The 13,073-nt window shown below is 38.3% G+C and overlaps 2 protein-coding genes across 2 annotated transcripts in view; one reads left to right on the top strand and one right to left on the bottom strand.

Annotated features, from left to right (window-relative positions):
- Positions 1–13,073, bottom strand: part of cenpp (centromere protein P) — a 51,485-nt gene that overhangs the window by 5,276 nt on the left and 33,136 nt on the right. The window lies entirely within an intron of this gene.
- Positions 1,793–12,542, top strand: ecm2 (extracellular matrix protein 2, female organ and adipocyte specific). The gene is made up of 10 exons (XM_051907965.1): positions 1,793–2,162; positions 4,554–4,812; positions 6,032–6,220; positions 6,319–7,035; positions 7,244–7,359; positions 8,637–8,772; positions 8,935–9,092; positions 9,365–9,504; positions 11,032–11,358; positions 11,709–12,542. Exons 2-10 carry the CDS (start codon positions 4,563–4,565, stop codon positions 11,875–11,877), a joined length of 2,202 nt encoding a protein of 733 aa, XP_051763925.1. The 5' UTR covers positions 1,793–2,162; positions 4,554–4,562; the 3' UTR covers positions 11,878–12,542.

The raw sequence follows: 13,073 nt of genomic DNA, 5'->3' as shown, positions 1-13,073 counted from the left end.
CTTCACAATGAATCGCTATTAAACTACACAAGACATGCTTGAAAAAGATGTTATTTATTAGTCTACAGATGAACCAAACCTTTTAGTCACAGCAAACAAACACCATTTTTTACCATATAAAATTTCATAATCTTTGTTTAATGTCGAAAGATATTAAATATAAAATGTTATTGTGATAAACGAGTAAAATAATGACTGAAATAATTTCTTAAGATATATTTAGATATATCTATTTGCCTACAAAGAATGAATAAAAACATTTTAGTCAAAACAAAGTGTTTTTACTGCCTAAAATTGCATTATCTTTGTTTAATGTCGAAAGATCTTAAACATAAAATGTTATTGTGATGAGTAAAATAATAGGGGCTTTCGCACCATTTCATAGTTCCTTGAGCTACTGGCTGAAGTACCCGGATTTTGCCGTGTTCGCACCACAGGAACTAGGAACGATTTTAGTTCTAGGAAATCCTTTTGGGGTAACTAAATTAGCTCCTACTTCAGAGTAGGGTCTAAACCAGCACTATAGGAACTATCAGTGAGGTAAATGTACGTTGAGTGGTGAAACGCATGTCAAACACCGGCACAAAGCCGAGTAAACATATTTACTTCACGAACATGGAAAACAGCGATAACATCTGTTGTCTGTAGGGTTGTGTTCTTTTCTCTGCCTCGATACTAAAAGTTGTCATAGGAGATATCATCTCTTAGCCCCACTTTTTGCTCTTTCAGTCATGTAGATTATGCGTTTGCATTCCATCTCCATTATCACGAAACCCACGACACACAACAAACACAGCTCCGATCACGGCATCCTCCATCCACCGTTTTTTAGCGCTTGTAAATGCAGCGCTTAAAGACGGCGTTGTCAGCCGCTTCAGAGTTCCTATTGCCGGTGTGAATGCAACCAGGAACATGGCCCGGGGAGAAATTAGTTCTCGGGGAACTATCCTAGTGGCTAGTTCCTATAACTGAGTTCCTAGAACTATTCGATGCGAAAGCCCCTAATGACTAAAATAATTTCTTAAGACGTATTTAGATATATATCGATTCGCCTACAGAGAATGAATAAAAACCTTCTAGTCAAAACAAACTGTTTTTACTGCCTACATTTGTATTTGTTTAATGTCAAAAGATCTTGAATATAAAATGTTGTGATAAAATGACTAAAATGATTTATGAAGTACAATGGTGTAACTGTTGTGAGAGTTTAATATTTATAACAGTGCAACTACACTAAGTAGTCCAGAACACAGTCTGCCAAATACATTTTATATTCATTAATCTTATTATACAACAGTTAGTTAGTGACACGCAAAGCTTGATTAGCTTCCCTTGGAAATATTTTCATTGGCAGACAAAAGATATACAAACTAACTGGCCAAATTTTGTCTAAAATGTTTGATATCAGCTTCTTGTGTGAATCACAGCCATACTACACAGCCACATTAATCTTATATATCATACCAAGACACTAATTGTCTTAATTTATCCTTCTTTTGAGGCATATAAATAAAATAATGGACATTAGATGTGATTTACAGGGAAACGTTTGAGCTTACCAATCTAAATATAGCACACAACTGCTTGACTACGACCAATTCGTGTACAAAAGTGTAAGGCAAGATAGTTGAAATCTTTTTCAGCTCAATGCACCCACCCTCTGAAACACGAGATGGGACCGTCTCATTGGGCAGTAGGGGGTCGACCAATACAGCTTGAAAACCCGTTCAGAAACGCCTGAAAACCAGTTTAGACACCCTCTGATCAGCTCATTCAAGCTAAAATGTTTAGCCTATTTTCTGCATTCACACAATGCTTTTACAGAGGTGGTAATGACAAGCCAGATGCCACCTCTCTGTTTGAGTACAGTACCTATAGTAGCCTAGTAATTAGGACACACAAAATCACCAAGTTCTTTCGCCTGAGAGAGGCAGTATCTTGTCACGACCCTCATTTGCCTGAATCTTTCAGAGACAGAACTGGAGAAGTTCTGCCCGAGCGAGTCCCGACTAAACGCTAGAGCAGCCCCTGTCTGTTTTTGACATTTATCAGCCTTCTTGCTGCGGAGCAGACACACACACTTCTTGCGTTGCTGGCAAATCCCACAGCTTTTGGGGAAAGAGCGGAAATATTTGGCCTCACAAAACCGCCCGAAACCAGTGGTAACGTACAAACGACTCTCTCCTCTCTTTCAGCTCTCACCCTCAGTAATGTCGTAAAACACTTTTTGTACAACACTAATTGTTTTCTTCTTCCGTCTGCGGGGTGCATGTCACATTTATACGGGTTTATAGATGAAAACTTTTCTTTGCATGCAGTTTGGAACATCTCCACTAAACATTGAGACGTTTGCATCTGGAGTGACGACAAACGTCTTCTGAAATAGGTCTGTGTCATCGCTGAAGCACAAAGACACAGCTGCAGGACTGTAAAAAAAAACTTATTGCTCTACTGTACCTGGTTTTCATTACAGCGTTGAGAGAGGGGGACCCCGTATCATGCACGCCCCTCCGGGATGTTTTTACTCATGGCAATATATTTCACCCCTCTCGTTCTCTGTCTAAGCTGTAGGTTTTATAGATTCTTTCCATCTGAGCCTGGTCATCCTAAAGAGATTAATTAAAACGCTTTACCCCCTCGTGTACATTTCTTTTCTTTTTTTTCTCCATCTCACCGCAGCTCTGATTTAATGCTAACCATATGACTTTGCCTGAGGGTCGGACTGACGTTTGTAGACGCGCTCTGCACACATATCAGCATTGCTCAGCTGTTGATTTTATTCTTGTTTCCCATTACTGTAAGTCGGGGTAATCTGTGTTGTCATCTTTTCCTCTTCTGGCTTGGCTTTTCGTCTGCAAGCATTTCGAATTTTGTGACATGCAAGTGGCAGATTTGTACAAAAAAAAAACAGTTAAAAAAAGGTGACTGAATTGACTATAATCACTATTAATTAAACAGCAGTTTTAGCCAATTCACTGAAATAATATATTTTAGACTTTAATTTTAATTTTTCTTCGTAACTAATTTGTTCACCATTCTGAAATTGCTACCAAGTTCAAAGTGTAAAGAGTTTCCATTCCTCTAATAAATCAAATGTAAATTTAATCTAATAACCATTTAATTTCCATTCTGCTAATAATTTAAAGGTAATAATTTGTTCACCATTAGGAAATTGCTACCAGATTTAAAGAATTAGTTCACTTTCAAATGAAAATCAACCCAAGCTTTACTCACCCTCAAGCCATCCTAGGTGTATATGACTTTCTTCTTTCTGATGAATACAATCAGAGAAATATTAATAAATATCCTGATGCATCCGAGCTTTATAATGGCAGTAAGCGATACCAACGAGTATGAGCTGAAGAAAGTGTCTCCATCCACAATCAGTGCCGCCTTCCATATTCAGCTTACGAAGAAAGTGTAAACTGGCGTCACATCAGTTAAGTTTTTTCCGTAGGTTGGATAGGGAAGGCGTAGCGTAATCTTTTTGAACTGCGAGAGTTTTACACTTTCTTCGTAACTTGAATACGGAAGGTGGTCTGGCGGAAGCTAGATATTTTACTTCATAACTTGTTAAATATGGATTTTTTTTTTACACAAACGCATCGCTTTGCTTCAGAAGGCCTTTATTAACCCCCCCCGGAGTCGTGTGGAGTACGTTTATGATGGATGGATGTGGATGGAGACATTTTCTTCAGCTCATACTCGTTTGGCAACACTCACTGCCATTATAAAGCTCGGATGCGTCAGGATATTTATTAATATATCTCCAATTGTGTTCATCAGAAAGAAGAAAGTCATATACACCTAGGATGACTTGAGGGTGAGTAAAGCTTGGGCTAATTTTCATTTTAAAGTAATCTTTTAAAATTTTCAACACAGCGTAATGTTTCCGTTACCATTCCACAAAATGATTTCCACAAAGATCTTTTGGAAAAGATCTCTCTCTCTCTTGCATGATATATATATATATATATACATATCTTATGTAAATTATATTTAGGTTCTAATAAGCTGAATTGTGACTGCAACAAACTGAACTGATCGAATTGACCATAAAAACTATTAATAAAACCATAATAAATAGCAATATGTGCGCACATATGGCTTTACTGGAACGTTTTATATCATTTAATATGGCACACTGGAATATCTGGAGCCACTGATGTGATGACATCATTTATACAAACTTTTCGAACCAATTTGTGTAAATGAAACAACCTGAGAGCATGAGTGTCATCAAGACCAAGTCTGTTTTTACAAAAATCTGTGCTATGATTGATACATTTGAACATAATACTTAGAGCCTCCTGCAGTCCTCTAAACACCACTCATCACATACCTAAATAACAGTTTTACTCTTTTACAGTAAAGGTGTTAAAGGCTGCTATTCCTTCAAAGCTGTCTGGCTTTCCAGGGTCAAGCTGTTAGAGGCTGGATCACCTGTGATGCCGTAACTTATCATTATGGAAATGTGTACGCAGACAGTATACATTAACAGAGTTATATGAGGATCAGGTAGGGCTGAGATGCCTCTGTGTTTTATCCCACAGGTTTCAGCCATGAGACTAAACCTGATACTGGCACTGTCACTCTTCGCCTGTCTGACCTTCAGCCTCGCAAAAGATCAGAGACGTCTCTTGGCACGAGGTAGAAGACGAGGTGTTGGACCAAAACGAGCAAGAAAACAGACGTCTATTATCGCCTTGCAGCAGGGAAGATCGCCAGAAAGCAATGGACAAGATGGATCTATTTTCATTGAATCTTACAAAAACACAAAAGAGCCAAAGCTAAACTACGAAGTGACTGCAGGTCAGTGTTGGAAAAGCTACTTTGAAACTGTAGTTTGTCAAGCTATGAACTATTCGTAATTTAAATTAGGTAATTAAGCCAGTTGTGTTCTTCATATACAAGTGAATATAACATAATTTGACAATAAATAGCTGATGCCAACTTTTACTGTTTTCATAAACACATTTTTTTGTAATATATAGATCCAGTGTGTGTGTGTGTTTCGCTGTCATTACGCAATGAAAGTTACTCAAAAAAGCCATTAAAAAAAATCAAGTATACATTGAGAGTCTTCAAATTGCCCTACAGGGTTTTGGAACAGAGTGGTTAGTTGACATGGTTTAGTACATGACCATTCTGCCCAGGGTGGTAATGGTCAGGACTGAACACTGACCACATGATTATACACTGGCAACATGTGACAGTGTGACCCTGCAATTCGCAAAACACAAACAGTCAGTTGTGCCACAGCAAAAGCGTGGATGATACCACCAACACACAGTGTAAGTGTCTTTAGCATTAATGTCAATAACAGATCTGTAAAAAACAGAAAAACAGCACAAATGTGGTCAGTAAGACCCTATTAAAACGACAGAAAAAAACACTACTTCCCAGTAGACACATTTTACTACTCTATTGCTAGCATGTGTACACCATTTTAAACTGCTAAGATCTCTGTACTTGAGAATGTAGATAGAAGCACATACATATTTGCCATGTGGAAAACAGTGTTGTGATAGGCTAACATTATATAGCCATTTTACAGCCAGATTATACGCATTGGATGAAAACATTGGGCCAGATGGGCCTTAACAGGCATGTTAGCTTACAAAATCAGCCCTGTACATGCATAATGTGGCTTCTGTTGCCAATCAATGCATTTTTAATTTTTCTTTTTATGACTCACATTTTAAATAAATAATTAATCAAATTAAAGGGTTAGTTCACCCCAAAATGAAAATTCTGTTATTAATTACTCACCCTCGTCACTTTTAATGTTGAACATGATCAACATTAAAAGTGACAGCCTTGAACATTTTCAAGGTATCCTGGGAAAACCAAAATTAAAATGAATCAGACTGATTCATAAGAGATTCGTGGTTTAGAACCGATTCTTTGCAAAGACTACATTGCAACATTTCGCAAACTTCACTTCAATTTAACTTTGTACTGATTTGCATTAGTAAGCAGAAATCAATTACATTTCTGAGTTTCTTTATTGTTTGTATAACTATTCCAGGAAAAACAGAGCACTGTGTATTTCGAGGCATCACCATGTATGATAAAACAGTGTGGTCACCGAAGCCATGCGTGAATTGCCTGTGTTCCAGCGGTGAGGTGGTGTGCGACCAAATACTGTGTCCCGCCCTACAGTGCCAACTCAAATTTCAACGAATCGGAGAGTGCTGCCCAATTTGCATCGACCCAGGTTTGGACAAATCATGGCATTAGCACTGCCCGCCAGCATTTTTTATATATTAATTGTTATGTTTGTTCTCTCCTTGTCTTGTAAATACACTTCCACAGTCTCAGTTGTCGATGTCCCTGAGTACTCTGGTGACTCTCCTCTTCCCAATGATCTCTCCGAGCACTATACCAAAATATCACAAAGCCAGAAAGACAGACAAAAAATGGATGAAGAGGAACGAATTCGCAAAAAAGACGTTGAACGCAAGCAGAGAAAGAAGCAGAAGAAAGACGAAGCCAAGAGACAGAGAAAGTTAAAAGAGGCCAAAGATGCTAGAGAAAAAGAGGATGAGCAAAGGAGGCTACGAGAGGAGGAAGAGGAGAGAGCGGCAGCAGAAGAGAGGAAGAGAAGGATGGAAGAACACAGGAAGGCTGAAGAGGAAAGGGCTCGTAGGCTAGAGATGGAGCAAAAAGAGATGATGAGAGCTCTAGAGGAAGCAGCCGAACATGCCCAGGAAGGACTCCATGAGGACGAGGCCACTGAAGATGAGGACCTGGTTTGGTTGAGGGGAGACGTTTTTCAAATGCCACCAGTGCCACCAACGAGAGCAGCAGGTCCTCCTCTCTTAGCTCTCCAAGAGCCAACTGAACCAGACGAGGAGGACACTGAACCAGGTGAAGAGGAACCAGAAGTAATTGAGGAGGAGTCTGAGATGGTAACCACATTGCTGCCTCCAGGTTGTTCGATCTCTGATGTCACTGTCACCTGTGAAAATGCTAAACTGATGGGTATTCCTCCACTGTCCATCCCTGAGCTCAAATCACTCAGCCTACAGGGTGAGGAAGGCCGCATCCCCAGATAACCCTTTTACAGGTCATAAAGAGATACAGGCACTGCAACAGAACTTAGATCACTTACCTAAGACACATGCAAGAAATTAAGCCTAAATCAGTACAAATGCCAGAGTATACACAGTCCATGTCCATGTATACAGATCTCAGTGAGGTTGATTTTGATAACTTGTCATGCATTATGAAATTACAGGCAATGAAATCAAAACCATCCCTGCTGGGGCATTCAATGGCATTCCCAACCTAGAATGGATTGACTTTGGGAAAAACAAGATCTTGTCCTCTGGCATAGACCCACAAGCATTTAAAGTAAGTGAAAATACAAGTTTACTGCATACTTACATCAGTAATAAACACAATCTTTTTCTTTTGGAGAGAAAAACATTTTGACCTCTGAAATAATCCAACTGCAATTTTCTTGCCTAGTCAAATTTGCAATTGCTTCGATGACAAAATATTCATGTTTCGCACATTAGCACCACACATTTGGTAGACTGAACAGCTGTGGTGCAAAAAATGGTGCAAATATTGTGCATGTTCATGCCATTTAGTTGCATCATACTTGATGCAAACTGACCTTAAAGTGCCAAAAAAAAAAAAAGCCTTGAATGTTGCCAATAATGTGATCTTGACAATCTGCAAGACATTTGACCAAGGCTGCAAAGAAATGGCTAATATCACATAATGTTGTTGGAAATGTCTGCTTAATGTAGAGACAGACAGAAAATAAAAACTGTAAAATCTGCCTGTTGACATGAAAACAGACCCATTATGAGTGTAAATTTGTTAGACTAAAGTTAGACTGACACGGACACTGTTGTGCAATTGAGATAACGCTCCTTTCCGTTGCTGCCTCTTGTTCAGAAATTCATATGAACATTACGTCATGACTTCCAGCTGAACTTTAGGTTAAATTAGAGAAGCAAATGTTTCTTCCAAAACGGTTTGAAGCCGTGCAAAAACAGTACCATCTGCAAACCTGACAGACTACACGGCTTTCTCAAGTGTTTTGCTCTGTTCTGCTCATAGCCATATGGCTCTTACAGAAGCTTCACAAATCTTGCTCTAATACAAACACTAAAGCCACTTGTACTTGACACTTTTAGACACTTTTTTTGCACAGCCTTTCAAATAAAAACAAAATTCCATGGCATGTGTTCAAGAGAAACAACAGGGTATGCTATGCTAGTCTTTCCTATTTTCACTGGGTTTTAACCAGTAGAAATATGCCCATCATCTGAAACAAACAGTGAAATTTTTGAAAAAATATATAGTATATATACAGTACCCAGACTGTGTGTCAATTCATCAGACAGCTTGAAGTTACAATCAGATATATACGATAGCAATATGGCATATGGAGTCCAAACAACTGCTCGTTTAGTCAGCTTAGGGATTGATAACCATGAAATCATATGTGTCACAAACAAAAACATACACGTCAGCACAACGAAGTATCCAAAGTATTGCGAGAAAACCAAAGTGGAAAACTTTTAGTGAAGGATTTCGAAAGCATATTGTATATGACCTTTATTTTTTCGCACCTAAAGATTAATGACGTGCTTTTTATGTAACTTTCTTTTAAGGGTCTTAAATTCCTGTCTCGCCTGTATATGGATGGAAACCTTCTGGAACAAATTCCCTCTGAGCTCCCATCAACACTCCAGGAACTTAAGATAAATGAGAACAATCTAAAAGAAATTGAGGAAAACAGCTTTGAAGGTAAAACAGTTACACAAAATTGCTATGTAGAAAGGTTTACATAAGTGGAACATCTATAAAAATGCTGACCTTTAATCAGCTAATACTAGCATTATGTTCCTTACCTAATGTTGTACTATGAAAACACAATATTTTCACAAATTGCTTCATAATTCCTGGAAGGTCTCAGCAGCCTGGTTACTTTGGAAATGGAGGGGAACTTGCTCAGTGAAGGTAACGTCCATCCACAGGCCTTTAAGCCCCTCAAAGGGCTGACTTACCTTCGGCTAAGCAGAAACCATTTCCGTACCATTCCTCAGGGCCTACCCGCATCTCTACTGGTAAGTTTTGAAAATGGAGAACTATTCTGGAGTCAGGGAACATCAAGAAATAGAGAAACCCATGACTTAGTCAAACAATCTTGTTCGCTACAAATCAGCATTGGTTTTACAGTACCTGTGGGAAACCAGTGGCACTAAAATTACGGCAAACCAACACCACAAATTTACCACAAAGTAATTTAACTTAACTTAACTTAATTGCTTTGTCAAGTAGCAACTGTATTTAATGAAGCAAACTGTATAATTTACTTCATATTCTCTTTGACGTTTAGGAGTTGTACCTTGAAAACAATCTGATTGAAGAAATCTCTGAAACAGCATTCAACCACACCACAAACATCAACGTCGTTGTGTTACGACATAATAAATTAGATGAGTCGAGTATTGCGCCTTTAGCCTGGATCAATCACAGGTGCGTGTCCTCAACAAGGTCAATGAAACCAATATTAGGGCAAATATTGTCCACTTTTGTTCTATTATAAGCCCAATTTGCATATTAAAGGGATAGTTCACCCAAAAATGAAAATTACTCCATGATTTACTGACCTTCAAGCCATCCTAGGTGTATATGACATTCTTCTTTCAGACAAATATAATCGGAGTTATATTAAATAATGTCCAGGCCAATCCATGCTTTATAATGGGAGTGGATGGTGCCCCAAATTCTAAAGACAGATCTGCAAGAAAAATATCCATATTTCAAACTTTATAAACTGTAATCTCTAGCTTCCGCTAACTGTCATACGTGTGTTCACAAGAGAGTGGTGTCCCAGCTTATGACGTAGTCACATCACCAAAAACAGAAGGCTAAGAGGGAGACAACACACCCAGATAGCAAGCAGTAAACAAACCGCGCAACTGATAGAGAGAGCGGTAACTCATCCATCTGATGAGCCGAAAGTGGTGGAAGACGCAACAGGGTAGAGAGCTCGCAGCAGCCCGATGGCAAAACTTGCAGGCAGTAAAAATTGCAGTCAACAATCAAGTCCAAAGCACCAACAGTTAGAACTGGAGTAATCTGAAAAGCACAGTTATCCAATGGTGATATAGAAATACAAATAAAGCAGTAATCCAATCAGTGCAGCAAAACATACAAACAAACAATCCAGGTTTGAAGCGGCAGCCAGTCACGCACAGTGCTCTGCATCTCCCTTTGATGTCGGCGCACGTAGTCTCAAGACTTTAGCTTTGTTGAAGCAACCCGGATATTCACAAGAAATCAGCATTTTAACACTAATAAAATGTAGAGTATAGCTCAAATAATTCACTTCTTCACGTGGATTTCCTTTGCTGTACACAACTTGGTTCTCGCGAGACTAGCACATTCTCACCGGAGCTCACGCTGTGCACGACAGCTAGCAGAAGTTAGAGATTACAGTTTATAAAGTTTGAAATATAGATATTTTTCTTACACAAACGCATCGCTTCGCTTCAGAAGGCCTTTATTAACCCCCCAGAGCCGTGTGGACTTCTTTTATAATGGATAAGTGCATTTTTCCTGTCTTTAGAATTTGTCCCACCATACACTCCCATTATAAAGCATGGATTACCCTGGACATTATTTAATATAACTCTGATTATATTCATCTGAAAGAAGAATGTCATATACACCGAGGATGGCTTGAGGGTGAGTAAATCATGGGGTAAATTTCATTTTTTGGGTGAACTAACCCTTTAATAACTAATTTGAAGACTAAATTAAGACTGGTGACATTTTAGCATCTTTAGCCTCTGGTTGTACTGGATTGTGGGTGGCTAGTTAATACATTTTTGCACTGAAATATTACATGCTAAAGTGGTGCAACAGTTTTTTTTACAATAGTCCTTTGGAAGAACTTTCTAGAAAAGTTTCTAGAAGTGAAAAACCTTTTCTATTTTTTTTTCTTCTGGTTTTTAAACACATGATCTCTTATTCTACTTATCCCACTGTATCTAAAAGGAACCTGGAATCTATAGATCTCTCGCACAACAACTTCTACCTGGTTCCATCCTTCCTGCCAAAGTCACTGGTTCATTTGGTTTTGGCCGGGAATCAGATTGAACGCATTCCAGGATACGTGTTCGCACACATGGAGCCTGGGCTTGAGTACCTCTACCTCTCTTACAACAAGCTGGATGGTGACGCTGTAGAGCCAGAGTCATTTTTTGGCACCTTCAACACTATGACTGAACTCTGTCTAGACCATAACCAGCTTACGTCTATTCCCATGGGAATTAATGAGATGACAACATTACATTTCCTACGACTTAACAACAACAAAATAAGGTACACTGCTAGCCTCCTGCAAAAAGTGGCATGTCTAGTTTGTCATAATTTCCTGGGATATATACATTTCCTGATATATATACACACAGAGAGAGAACAAAAACCAGATAAATTCACTTGTGTAAAATATTAAAAATTGATTCCAGACAATTTATCTCAAAACAAGTTCATTTTCCTTCTCAGTTGGCAAAGAACTGTTTTAATTTTAGTATATTCTTAATACAAATAAAAAAAAGAAAGTTAATCCAAGATACTTTTCCTGAAAATATAGATAGTTAATATAGGAAATTTAGAAGTGATTTTTGCAACATTAGGAGAACTTTGAGATTGTTAAATTTTTTGTCCAACAGGCATGTTTCAGAAGACGCCATTTGCGACCCCTTGAATGACGATGACTCTCATCTAGTTGCTCTTCGCCTCGAGAACAATTTCCTTGACCCACGGAAAATCCCACCCATGGCTTTCTCCTGCGTCCGCTCCTACTCTAGTGTTGTTTTAAAGCCTCAGAGAATTAAGTAACTGTAATCTTGTCTACTATTATTATTACAAACCACTAAAGACCATAAACATAGACCTAATTTGATTCCTGTGAAACGAGCAGTTATCATGAAAAATTTTTTTGTCCCAAAAAATTGCTACCAGAATCTCTGTTTGGCATGTTTACTTTCTGTCTTGTTTTATTAGATTTTATAAGCTTCCACTTAAAAGTCAAGATAGGACGAAACATGATCACTGCCTTGAGGATCATGGCAGAATGCTGCCATTGTTCGTACCTGTCTAGACGTGTTTTTGTAGGATGCATGGATCAACTGTATAATACTTAAAGAAGAAAAAAGTTGCAGACTATAACTTTGTATTCTATGTTGAGATGTATCTTATTCTTGTCATAACAGTATTAAGTTTGTCTGTCATAGTGAAGAAAAACAGGATGCATAGCTTTTCTTAAGTGTTTATAAAAGAAGGCAGCCAAAATCAACCTGCTTACATAATGGATTTTTCTACTAAGACAGGACCAATAAGGACGTGTACTACTGATTGAACTGTGATGAATAATTGCAAGATATCTACATGGTTCAAGTCATTTAAGTGACCACAAATTATATATGTATTTGCTTAGTTTAGAATTCAGTCGGAAAATCAATACAGCTTCAATAAAACACAATTTCCCATGTATTTTTCACTAACTTTATCCAAAAGTATGAGTTAATTAGGCTATCACATAAACAGATTTCCTAAAACTTCCTAAAACTTCAGTAACATCTGCGATCTATAAACGTTTAACAGAAGTACTGTGCAAATGGAATCGCTGCAGACTGAAGCACATTAATGACCCCAGTAAATGATCTGACTATGACATCATAGTCTTCCGCTCCTTCTAAGATTCTTCTTAGATTCCGAGTTCTCACTACATCATAGCCAGTGAAATGTGGACGATTACTGAAAAATGCTTCTGAGGTTGAATTGGGGTTTTCACTGATTTTAGACTACAACTAAAATGAGAGGAAAGAATAAACAAAAAAGCCTGAAAGGGGATCATCTCAGAAGCTTTCCATGAAGTTATCCATGATTCAGTGCTAGTCACACGGCTTTTGTTTATGGGGGGGGGGGTAAATAACCTCTAAGTGTCTGGGTAGAGTTAAATCTTACTCTATATTTAGAGGACAAGCAAAGCTGTGGAAAACCGCCAATATACCTCGAGGCTGCGCAAGTGTTTG

The sequence above is a fragment of the Ctenopharyngodon idella genome, chromosome 10, assembly GCF_019924925.1.
Source record: "Ctenopharyngodon idella isolate HZGC_01 chromosome 10, HZGC01, whole genome shotgun sequence".
Classification (NCBI taxonomy): domain Eukaryota; kingdom Metazoa; phylum Chordata; class Actinopteri; order Cypriniformes; family Xenocyprididae; genus Ctenopharyngodon; species Ctenopharyngodon idella.
The sequence above is the reverse complement of the archived record's forward strand: the minus strand, read 5'-3'. Positions and strand labels throughout refer to the sequence as shown.